The 12674-nt window shown below is 40.9% G+C and overlaps 1 protein-coding gene across 4 annotated transcripts; it reads right to left on the reverse strand.

Annotated features, from left to right (window-relative positions):
• Nucleotides 1-288: 288 nt before the first annotated feature.
• Nucleotides 289-7350, reverse strand: LOC115386055 (SLAM family member 5-like). 4 transcript variants are annotated; one of them, XM_030088259.1, is made up of 7 exons: nt 7225-7350; nt 2237-2542; nt 1585-1860; nt 1222-1320; nt 1078-1136; nt 896-967; nt 289-709 (listed from the first exon to the last, which is right to left on the reverse strand). In XM_030088259.1, the coding sequence occupies exons 1-7, from the start codon at nt 7304-7306 to the stop codon at nt 665-667; spliced, it is 939 nt and encodes a 312-aa protein (XP_029944119.1). In that variant the 5' UTR covers nt 7307-7350; the 3' UTR covers nt 289-664. The 4 variants fall into 4 exon arrangements, with proteins under 4 accessions (XP_029944119.1, XP_029944118.1, XP_029944117.1 ...); XM_030088258.1 differs by having other exon boundaries at nt 1078-1139; XM_030088257.1 differs by having other exon boundaries at nt 1222-1347.
• Nucleotides 7351-12674: the final 5324 nt, after the last annotated feature.

Raw genomic sequence — 12674 nt, forward strand, 5'->3', positions numbered from 1 at the left:
TGGGATTGGAAAGATAGATAAATACATTTTGAGACGTAAAAAAAAATATAAGTAAATATCTGCAAATGATACCAAAAAATTTCCCGTCGGCCGATGGCGCGGTCATTAAATACGGATTGCTGGATTGCTTTTTTGGCAACCTCGGGAATTCAAAAATGATTGGCTCTGGAACCCGGAAGTGTGACGTTGAGTCCCGCCCACCTACACCGGAACTCCCATTTTGACGAAGAAATTTGTGGAGATGAGACGACAGACTGTTCAAAGAGAATGTTTCTTCAATAACAGGTGAAAAATGGAAACGTTTTTTATTAATTCTGTTGAAAATGTCTTACTTATTGTTCAGTGATATTATATTAATAATAGTTTTACTGCATTTTGAATTGTTTTTTTTTATTAGCAAATACACAAAGGACTTAGAACATACAAACAATTAAAATAGATGCTCTGTATTTACAGAATTTACAGCACTTTTACAATAAAATGTACAATTGGTAGTGTACACTCCCAAAAATATATTAACAATTATTATTTAAGACAAAGACAGATGAAAAGATGACTTGTTACGTGGTTACATTGCTCAACACATTTTACACAGAAGTTCTTACATAACATTTTAAAGGTCAGATAACATTTCCTCTCTCGGTAACCTCCTGTTAGTTCGGCATCAAGTCACACGATGAAGCTGGATCTTATCATACACAGTTTGGACCTTGTGAATGAGAAAGAAATACGAAAATCGCAATCATTATACATACAAACATACATTTGGGCAAAATGCAAAGCTCACTTATTTTGGTGGTGATATGAATTCTGTTCATTGAGCTAATCATTTCAAGTTAATTCAATTCTAAATTATACAAAAATATCTTTAATTCACATTTGAACGTTTTCTCACCCCGGGTGTGACTGGGCTGACAGTGTTGACCGTCTCAATGGTTTCATACACAGAACAAGGCACTGAGCTTCTCTGAGAGTTTACAGCAAATGTAACAAAGAGGGAGGAAAAACATAAATGTAGAGCAAAAATATCAACAAAAAACCAAAACATTATTTTCTTTCTCCACAGAGGATACTTACATTTTGAGCTGGAACATCAGCGATTTCATCGTACACGGTCTGGTCATATGTGCTCCTGCCTGCTGACACACACAATCCCACCATCAAACATGACGCAGTTGTTGGTTTTGATTTAAAACTTGCACACGTTTGAAATATTCCTACCAGTCCACTTTCTTCTGGAGCGACAAACTGCCACGACTGTTCCAACGACAATGACAGTCAGTAGAGATACCCCTCCAGCCACTATGAGGACGAACCCATCTGAAGATGTCAATGTGTTGATATTAGCTGATGTTTAAGAGGAAGAAGAAAAGGCCCAAAGGAAGTGACAGTTACAACGAATGACAACAAATGATCAGGAACTGCAGACTGAAGTGTTTTTACCCCACTAAAAGTTATAGTCCTTTATTTATGTATTCATCTATTATAATTATATTATTTTATATACCTTCTCATTTGGATTATAATTACATCTGGACCATTCAAAATGAATTTGGCATCCATACATTAATTCCTTGCATGTACCTGGTTTGTCTGTAGAAGTATCATTGCTGCAGGTTTGGTTTATGGACGAGGATACCTCAGTGATTTGATCTGAGATCGTGCAGGTGAATGTGATCTCTCCATCCTGAGGTCGGATGACGTGCTGCAGCTTGGAGCCAGATTTTTTTTGACTCCCCACAGTCCAGCTGTAGGAGACGTCATGAACAGATGTACTGCACTCCAGGAAGACTGTGCAGGATCGATTCAATGCATCACGAGTCACATTGATTATTGACAGGAGAGGCTTCTTTATGGGCTCTAATGTGGGAACAGAAAGAGAAAAGAGGGACAGAGCAGCTTTAACATCACTGCTATGAACAAGATCTGGAGGTTCACAGTTAACACTGATCCTGCTTTTGTCACAGTATAATATGAAAATACCAATCAATATAGGTAAAGCATCTTTTTCTAATTGTTTTCCTTGAATTTTTTCCTCTTTTATGAAAATCACAATGATATTGTTTTTATAGATCATAAATCCATTAACACCAAGTTAAAATGGCAAAAAAAGGTTCCAGAAACAGCGATCACTGAACATTGATGAGCAACTTCATGTTGATTTCAGCATGTGATTGCTTCTTTAATGAATTATTAAAAACAACAAAACACAATAAATAATAACCATGATTCTTACCATGAACACGTAGAGTGAACGTGACTGTTGGCCTTTGCAAGTAATTCACCTCTGAGACAAAACTGTAATCCCCTGAGTCTTGAGGAGTCAGATTTCTGACTGTTAAACTAAAGTTCTGGGGGTTTATTTGTATTCTGCCCTTAAACTGAGGGTTTTCTTTCGCTGTCCCTGTTGATGTAAGTCTGATGCCTCCGTATCTCCACTCTGCCACTGTGACTCCTTCAGTCGACAATAAATCTGATTTTAACTCCACAGTTTCTCCAACATTTTTATGGATGACAGATCCCTCATTGGAGGCCTCCACATCTGAAAAACAGAAGCAGATTCAGTTTAAAACTCACATTTTTTATTTTATCAGACGACTGCCACAGTTTATGTACTGAGAGAAAGAAGAGCCGCACATCCTTCTTCTGAACTGCTTTTGTTGCAGGAATTAATCTCTTTCAACAACAGGAAACTCTGAACGAGCCACCAGCCCATCACAGAACTGGCAGATTACTGTCACGTTCATGTTTTTGGACTGTTAGAGGAACCAGAAACATGAAAACAGCACAGAAAGGCCTCCTCAGTCCAACTCAGACTCAGCTCTGCTGTGCGGCTTCAGAAACAAGAAGCAGGAAAAGGCGACAGAAGCAGCAGGTTGAAGTTGTGCAGTTTAAACACCAACATGCAGATGGCAGCAGAGAGCTCTGAGAAAGGGAGGATGACCTTTAACCTCTGCTTTACTGAGGCTGATAACAGGGGACTGAATCAATTCAGGAGTTATGAAACATCCCTCGAGTTAACAGGAGTTCATTGAAATAGTAGCTGTCAGGACAATGACTTGGTTCATCTAAGAAACAGCTGAGGAGCAACAATAGAGAAGACAGTGGCTCTGCAGCTCTTTTAATGTGAAGCAAAAAGAACAACGTCATAGACTTTAGTAACAGTGGCTTGTGTAGCACAGTGTGTTAAAGCAACATGTTATGTTGTAACGTGTTCATTATGATCCATCCTACATTGATTTTCTCCACCTCAAATGTTTTCATCCGTTCATCTTGTATCGATTCTGTGTTTTGCATCGTTTCTCCACCCTCCTCCACCTCATCCTTCATGCTTCCTCCATCCACTCCTTGGTGCATTCAGACATTCTCACTCTCATTTCATTTCAAGTGGAAACTCATATTTTTTCTAGTGGTGTCAATTGTTTAATTTTATTTAAAAAAATGAATGAATCACTAATCCGACCACAATGAATTGTGATTAATCACATCATTTGTGAACTTGTAATCAACACATAAAATCACCAATTTAAAGGGCAACTTCGGTTTTTTGACATCTGGACCTTATTTCTAGGTGTGTGCATGCTCATATACTCACTCAGACAAACATCGTGCAGCTCGGAGTCCTTCAGAAGTTATTTAGATCCAAACGATGTAGCCGCACTAGCGGGGGGGCCACAGCAACGGAGCGTTAGCGTGGGACATAATCTCTGCAAAATCGCTCATTTCGGCTGTATTTCTTCATCCATTGCCAGTGTTATCATAAAGTCAGCACGTCTACCGTCTTCAGGTGAGTCAGCTGACAGTTTTTGCTAACTTAGCCACAATTGGCTCAGATGGGAACGTAGCGGAGCTCCTCTCCCCAGCAGAGAGGCACTTTGTGTCGGCCTCGGCTGTCACGGTGCCCCGGCGTCTGACTTCCAGGGGCCGAGTTGGAAAATGGCCCTCAGCTGCTCCACGGAGGCTCCGGACACCCGCGAAGACGCACGGCTCGCGCGCGGCCGCTGGGCTGCTGGATGTCTCTCCTCGCCGGGAGGAAGCGTATCTCTGCTCCCCGGCGGATGCGCGCTCCACGCCGGCCGCGGGACGCGCGACGACTCGCCGCGCCGCGGCCGGGGGTCTCTCTTCAGCAGGAGAATCCAGATCTCCGCTGCCCGGCGGATGTGCGCTCCGAGCCAGGCCGCGGGACACCGCCGGAGGCCCCCCTTCCGCCCGAAAGGCAACCCAGCGCCGATGGAGGAAAAAATACAGCCGAAATGAGCGACTTTGCAGAGATTATGTCCCGCGTTGAAGCTCCCTTGCCGTGGCCCCTGCTAAAGGCTGGTTCATGCTTCACATGTACGCGTTTCCGCGTCCGCTTTGGAAGGTCCGCGCACCACCGATGCGGACGCGCTTTCTCCCATACTACATTTTGAGCTCAGCTGTGCGCGTCTCATGCAGGCGCACTGATCCACGCAGCCTCGAGAAGCTTTTCCGGCTCTACAGATTGTTTATCTGCTCCTTTATTACGGATTATTTAGAGAAAATTAAGCACATACATTTTCAATACATTATCTTTAAGTATTAAAGTTTATTTAGCCTTTTTTTCCTGTTTCTGAATCGCGGGGCGGCGCCGGAGCGATTAGTCACTTTTTCACTTCTGTCTGCGGTCCTTCTCCTCCCTCCAGAGAGTCTCTCTCTCTTTCCATGAATCTTTCACTCTTTCGGTGTCTTTAAGTGGAGCCATCAGGCTGTATCTCTGTCTACTTTCACTTTTACCGTCATGTTTTGTTTGCTATGGCGCTCTGGCGCAGGCGCACACTTCCGCGACATGCGCGCAATGCGCAACGCGATCTCAAATTCTGGCTGCTGTGCGGACGTCCGCGGATCGGTCCGCGCGGACCCTAGTGGACAGGAATTCATGACGATTTTTACGTCACGCAGACCAATGCGCAACGCGCACCCACGCGGACATGTGAAGCAGAGATTATGTCCCGCACTGAAGCTCCATTGCCGTGGCCCCCGCTAAGTGTGGCTACATCGGTTGGATCTAAATAACTTCTGAAGGACTCCGAGCTGCACAATGGTTGTCTGATTGAGTATATGGGCATGCACACACCTAGAAATAAGGTCCAGATGCCAAAAAACCGAAGTTGCCCTTTAATGCACAATATGGCTTTATCTATGCTTATTAACTAAAGTGGAGCAGTTTCACATCAGTGGAATTTGAACCATCCGACATTTTAAAGTTCAGAGGCTCAAGGGAAGGCCTTTTGTCTTTCGGTGTTGAACAGTCCAAAACATCGACAGGATTTTTGTAACATTTTCAAACTTCAAATGAAGAATATAATCCTCATAGTTCACCTGTGCTGCCATTTTACTGTGCTTGTGGCGCACATGCCCAGTTGCTGCATTTCAGAAAATTTGTGTTTTCTTCTGTTTACATGGAACTGCAGTTAGTCTGTTCTGAAAAAGTTCCACCTTTAGAGCTGTTTTCAATAAGTTGCATTTTCTTTTTATTCAATTTAAATCTTTTTTGTTGTTGCATGAGTTGGGCACTTGGTGGCAGTAGTTGGGCACAGGTTTCAGATATCAGAGGGCAGAGGTCACAGGAAGAAGAGAGCAAACAGTTCTCATCAGACCAGAGAACAAGACAGAAGACAACCAGGAAAAGAAAAACAACTTTCTCGAGGAAAACCTGGTCTGTCCATCATGTGCTTCACATCATTTAGCCATCAACTCAACCACAAGAAGACTGACAGCTGATTGGCTGTGTGTGGGTTCACTCCACACCACCTGGGCAGTGATGACGGTAAACATTCCCATACATCCCAGCTCTTCTCATTGATCTTCTTTTCTTCCAGGGTTCATTGTACAACAGAGAGAAAGACCTTCTTGATGCCCACACCTCCAAGACTGCTGCTGTCCAGCTGGTCAGTGAGTTACCCCAGAACACCACCACACACCACACACACACACACACACACCACCAGCCTGTATACAACCAGATACAATATTTTTCAAGTTAAACTAATTCCCAGTAGTTCAGTTGTTCACTGCAGCATGTGTTTGTTCTCAAAGCCAAAGAAAAACCACAGAAGTCACCGACTGACTCAGGTTTATGAGGTTGAGGCAACTTGAGTTCACTTGATTCCTCTCATCACTTTCGGTCATGGCCGTTTCCGTACCCAGGAAATGTCTGACTCACCGCTATTTTCCACTCCTCAGCACTCAGACAGCTTTCTCTTCACTTCACGGTGTCTCGACAGTAAAAACCACCCACAGCTTGTTGTCTGTGGACTATTAATAAAGCACGTGCAGACACTCTTTCAGGTATTGACATTATCTGTTAATGTTCACGCCCACCTCGGTACTGTCAAAACACTGTATGAATAAAACATAGATGTACAGCCATGGAGTCAGAAGTGTGAAGAAAACAAACAGGGAGTGCTGCGAGGAAATGTGTTGAATAACTGGAAACAGAAGAAACTGGAGACAAGGAATTTTACACATTCAAACGAGTCTGGACACAATACAGCTAAATATATTATGTTTGGTTTTGTTTACTTCATTTCATTGTAAATATAAAAACCATCAGTTCAACTAGACGGATACAATTTTCAGTTTTTGCTTTTACAATTTTTTTTAATCTGGTGTGTGAATTACACTCTTTTGGTTTATTGTTGAGATTATTCTATAACTGGATCACCATTTACTGGAATGCAACGAGCCCTCACTTTGGTTCTAGATTCAGGTTTTATGAACATCTCTGTCCCTATTAAGTTACAGTCACTTTGTCTTTTTGCAAAGTTGCTCTCAATATTGATGGGTAAGTTTTTTGAATTTTTTTTTTTTCTGAGATTTATTCAGAATTTGCCACATACCATAATCTACATAATCATGGAATTTCAATTATTATAACTGGCTGAAGGTTTTGGTGGATCTCTGTGTGAACATAAATACTGACTGGATGATATTCTTATTGGCATTTCCTCAAACTTCAACGCAGTAGGTCAGGTATGGATCCATCAGTCAGAGAATTAGATAACATTTGTAGTGTTTAGTCATCCAACAAGTCCTTTAATCTGGTTACTCATAGTGTTAAAGCCACAAGTGCCTTTTCCAGCTGGTGCAGTTCTGATACATTGACCTAGTTTCTTGTCATCATGCACACATCCTGCGTGACAAAATATCACAATAACACAGCTCATAAATCCACAGATCTAAGAGAACAGAGCATGCTCTTACCATGAGGGATGCAGACCCCCAGAAGCCCCAGAACACTGAACGTGAAGAAGCAGGTCAGACGAGGAAGCCGACCAGCAGCCATCGCTGATCGCTGAGGTCTGTTTCCTCTTCTTCTTCTGAGAGCTCGAGTTCTGAAAAACTCAAGCAGAAAAAAAAAAAAAGTCATGCTGGCGGAGAGAGGGGGAGGTTTCAGGTTTCAGACGAGGAAGAAGAGGAAGAGGTGGTGTGAGTGGGACTGAGATAAAACTTAACACTTCACAAAGAGGGGGAGCTTTACTGATACTGAGAAAACGGGTTTTACATGTTCAAAGTGTCACATGACAACTTATTCTGAGGAGGTTTCATATGTTCTGTCAAAGGAGGAATCTGAAGTCTTGTTCAGTAAACATCAGTAGAATGAGCTCTGATTAAAGCGTGTTAAAGAGTGTTTGGATTGTGAGTAACAGTGAAAAGCCTGGTGATCACTGTGCAGATGGCTCTCAGCTCCACATCAGTCTCATCAGGAGACTTCAGTCCAGAGCAAACACCGAGTCAAACTGATCAGCATCCGGATCTACCCGGACTTCCTTCTGCTTGATGAAGATACGACTGATGAATGTTTAGAGCGAGATATGTCACGTTTCAAGATGCAACCACTGCGGCTAACTTAAGACTGATGAAAGCAAACTCAACTATCATGTGATTTCAACAGTGTTTTTACATTTTCTCCTTGAAATTATCAAGATCCTTCAGGCCCTACATGAAGGTTCATCCCGCCAACAGTGTTTTCATACTTTGCACGTTGTCTGAATGTCGATTGTTGATATTGCAAGCATATCCCCCCCCTCCCCCGTTAAAGAGAACCAGCCAGTCAGCAGGTTGAGCCTGCATTGCAACAGAAAAAATCTGCAAAGCCAGCACTTTTGGTGAACGGCTCTTCATCTGTGAAAAGTTGTTGAAAATGCAGGACTGCTGCACTAAAGCATTCTTCCCCTGCTGTGTAGCTAAGTGCAGCTACATGGTGAGGCTCCACTCACATGCATCACAAGCAGAACCGAATAAGCATTGGAACGTGTGCACGTGTTAGCAGAAGGAAATGAAGACCTCCAGATGGAGATGAGGGTCACTCCGTGCTTCGCAGCGGTGCTGCAAAAGAGGATGTGCGGCCACCGCCCGTTCTGCTCTGACTCAATTCTCTCGCTGCTCTTAAATGGTCAACAGGCAGCGCATTGGAAATCAGAGTGACAAAAGCATGAGCCCGAATCCCCGTCGCTGCTGCTGCTGCAGGCGTTGTGAGAAGTGAGAATGCGGTTTCACTGGTGTTGTTTGAGAGAATGTGACTAAAACAGCGATTACCAGCAGCCCACGTCACCGCAGAGAGAGAAATGGCTTCTCATTGCTGAGCAGAGCTTTCCGCAGGGGCGTTCCATAAACCACACGCCCCTCAGTTCAAGCTCTCTGGTGAATTTCAAAGGAAACATGTAGTTCAACCAACTTTTCAGAACAATTTTTATTAATTCAGATTCATTTTAAAGAGCATGCGGTTGTTTTGAAGAGTCCATAGTAGAGCTGTCTTAGGGCCAATTTACATAATGTTTCCACGTGACAACGCAATTCTTTGTTGGGTCTCTGTTTACATGACAACTTTGGAAAAGCAACTTTTTCAAACAAAATGCTCGGGCTCCGTTGTTGTGTAGGTGAAAATCTGAAGTGAAATCAATTTCCAGCACGACTTCAAGATAAATCATCAAAAAAAATTTTAAATCCAACATTTCAAGTGATCATTACCAGTTATGTTCAGCATCCAGAAAACAAACAAACATGAAAACAAGGCTGGATGGATGTAAAGATAAGCCCCACTTACTCTTACATATATTAAACTAATATTTAATTAACTACACGGAACACAGGAGTGACAACAGGATCATAATGTAAATATACAGGCACATTTACAAGTCACAGAACATATTTATGCACTTTTTTTTTTTAGAAGCAGGAGAAGAAGTGTAAAAGTTTCAAAACATGCTCACTAGTCCAAAAAAAGGGTGATAACCGTGTTCAGCAGAATCAGAAAGGAGAACTGGTCCGTTTTCAAGAAAGCGACGCTGACTGGTGAATCATTGCACGAAGAGACAGCCGAGACACTTCTGTTCAAGATCAGCAGAGATGCAAAAAGCAGATCAATTCTCAGCACAGAAATCCTCCAGAAAACAGCAGGAGTGTGAGCAGCGTCACAGAGCTGGAGCCACGGTGGCTTCATTCACACTGCCGGATCAGATTTGCTGCCTGAATCCAGCTTTTATTTATTTTACTTTATTTTTTTACTGTGTGGTTACACTAATTATAACAAGTGGCCCATATGTGATTCTCGCGATTACGCCTGCCAACAACTTCAGAAAACTTAAATACTTGTACAATTTACAGTGTGTACTTCTGAACAAAGGGCTGACTGAAAAGCCAAAAATAATAAATGATGCCAGTGTTGCTGTTTAAGAGTCATTTTTATATATAGATATTATAATTTCAGGTCGACAGACAATCAACTTATTGGCTACACACGAGTTTGAATATGAATTACTGATACATACATTTGTCACCCTGGAAAGATTGAATAGTTTAAATTAATCCAGACTGTTGGCTTCAATAGATAATACCTGCTATTCTTACATTTACCATGTCGATAAAGGAAACTTTCTCATGTTTTGCGATGACGTCTGAGTAGCCAAAAGGGGAGAAGAGCTGAAACTGACAGGAAAACCACAGAACACCCTCATGCGGCAGCAGATACGAACATGCAGACATGAAACACCGAGAAGACTTTTCATTTCACTGGAATTTGGTCTGATTGACAAACTGTATTATATATTTGTCATAAAGTCGTGATGGGCCAGGCGACGGCTAGTTCGAGTCCACTACTGTAAAACTTCTAAGTCAGTGTAAAGATTCATCGTTACATCAAATTATACAATAAAATCAGTTGGGATGTTGTGCAAAACTCACACATATTGAGACATTTCTCGTGGACAGAACACATATTCAGGCAGCTGACAACGAGGAACAGGAGAAATGTTGGTGAGCAAAACAACCCAGTTCAGTTCAGTCCAAGCTTTGGTCTTTATTCAGTATTTCACTGAAGAAAAAAAGCCAAAAAATAATGTATGAAAAATATATGTGCAGCGTGACTATATCATCTCCCAATCATGCAAAGGCCAATCAATTTTCTCAAATATATTGTACTCAGCTTTGTCAGATTGTCCAATTTCTCGTGCATTTCCATATTTAGTGTATTATTCTTTTTCTTTTTAAAGCACCTTTCCCACAAAATGCTTCACAATTCAAAAAAGGAGAAAATATATGTCAAAATGTAATACACCAGCTCAACATTGATTGTGTGGAAGCTGTAAAGGTTAAATAAATGATGAAATAACAGAGCAGACAGCAAGAATATGCACAGAAGTATCACCGGGGATCAACATTTAACTTAAACTTAAATACAATATACATATGTATATATATATGTATATATATATATATATATAATATATATATATATATATATATATATATATATATATATATATATATATATATATATATATATATATATATATATATAAAAGATGAAATGAAACAGTAAACTTAACACCTATCAAATGTGAGAATGTTCTATCTTGATATTCTGAGTGACAAATACTGCAAATTTATCTCTTTAATCAGTGTTGCAAAACAGCTCTGATGTTGCATGTATCACAAATTAATGAAACCACAGACGAAGCAGCAGCAGCGTTTGGAGGCAGTTGATGGAGTATTGTAGATTTTCACAAAAATTCTAGAGACAAGACCAAAAAAGCAGACAAATCTTTGGCCTGCTGACAGCAAGCTTCCTGCTTGACCCTAAAAACACTTTACCATTCTCATAGTCATAAGTAGCACAAACACACATTAATACTGTAGATCATGTACTTCTCATCAGTGCTAAAGTTGAATTTAAATTGCATGCAAATGTCCATCTCTTTACAATTCAACACTGTGAGTAAAATATATTTTTAAAGGCTGATTTAAAACCGTGAATGAAAATTGATGATTTTCTTCTCCGTATTTGTGCCTTCATCCGATTTCCCACATTCCTCTCTTCCATGCATTTATTTTATTTGTACATATGCACATAAGCCTGTTTATTTAGGAGATTGTATGCATGTGAGAGGAAAATATTTGTGTGTAAGCAATATATGTATGTGCCAAGAGAATGTGTGTGTGTAGGTGGCCAGAATGAATTCAGTCTTGTTCAGACCCTCATAGAGACAAATATTTGTCCAAGTGAGAGAAAAACAGCATCTTGAGTGTTCAGGACTTGAAGACCTTCTAGTCCTCTCTGAACCAGAAGCGTTTCCATCCGGATGCTGCCTTCACTGACCAGGTCAGGGTCACATTGCCCTCCACTGGAAGATTCCTGCTATCAGCAGTCAGTTCTGCTTCAGACAGGTTATAAGACTGACCGAGGCTGCTGAGTTTTCATGTGATGGTGGCAGGTGTTTTTTTTTTTCTCTTCAAATATTTTTACTGGGAAGCAAACCACAAATCCAACACAAATATTATAACAAGATGTACAAAACAAGGCTTCCTTATTTTCACATATGTACATAAAGAACAAAATGACAATAAGAACTAACTTACAGGACAATCAAATAAGGTGCATAAAAAAAGAAAAAAATACTAAAAGTAAAATAACAAAATAATCATAAGACAGACAAATAACCCCCCCCCCCCCAACCCTGAGGTGTGCCACCCAGTGGTGATTTATAGTAAAGCTGCAAAGGCAACAAATAATCTACCTTCCCTTCAGAAAGGTGATCAGTGGCCTCCAGATCCTTACATATTCCTCCAGCCTATCACTTAAGACATATCTCATTTTCTCCAGGTGGAGGGTATCTGTTAGTGTCGTTATCCAGTGAGTAAAGGATGGAACTTCTTCTCCCTTCCAGTGCTGCAGAATCAGTTTCTTGGCACAGAGAAGACCATAAGATAACAAATGATAATAATAATGAGCTTGCGAAAGGTTTTTTGAGGTTTCCGAGGTGCCTAATAAAATTATAACTGGATCAGGCTCTATTTGCACTTTAAAATTTTTTGTAAAAAAAGGAGAAAATGTCCAACCAAAACCCTTGTAATCTTGGGCAAAGGACAGAACTATGCAATAGATTGGCTTCGGTGGCAGGTGCTTTTTGACCAGCACTTGTCGTCTCTCCTAAATCTCAAAACCGTTTTTTGGTTCTATTGCATGTTGTAAAAACAGCTTATTTGTTCCTGCAGTCTTTGTTGTTGCACATATTTAGAGTTTTCATGTGTTTATACTGTGTTTGTATTACTTCCATTTAAATTATTTAGCTTTTAAGGCCCAAAGACTAAAGCAATCAAAAGATAAAACCTTCTAAACATTCTAAGCATTTCACTCTTGACTTCTGGAACGTGAG

This window comes from Salarias fasciatus, chromosome 3, assembly GCF_902148845.1.
Source record: "Salarias fasciatus chromosome 3, fSalaFa1.1, whole genome shotgun sequence".
Taxonomy (NCBI): Eukaryota; Metazoa; Chordata; class Actinopteri; order Blenniiformes; family Blenniidae; genus Salarias; species Salarias fasciatus.

Bases quoted from the DNA above. Each gene is read 5' to 3' on its own strand.
- LOC115386055 (XM_030088256.1), bottom strand. From the start codon at position 7,306: ATGGCTGCTGGTCGGCTTCCTCGTCTGACCTGCTTCTTCACGTTCAGT. The intron at 2,543-7,224 runs GTAAGAGCATGC...TCTGTTTTTCAG, and splicing joins GGGGGTCTGCATCCCTCATG to ATGTGGAGGCCTCCAATGAG. The intron at 710-895 runs GTGAGAAAACGT...CTCATTCACAAG, and splicing joins TCAGCCCAGTCACACCCGGG to GTCCAAACTGTGTATGATAA.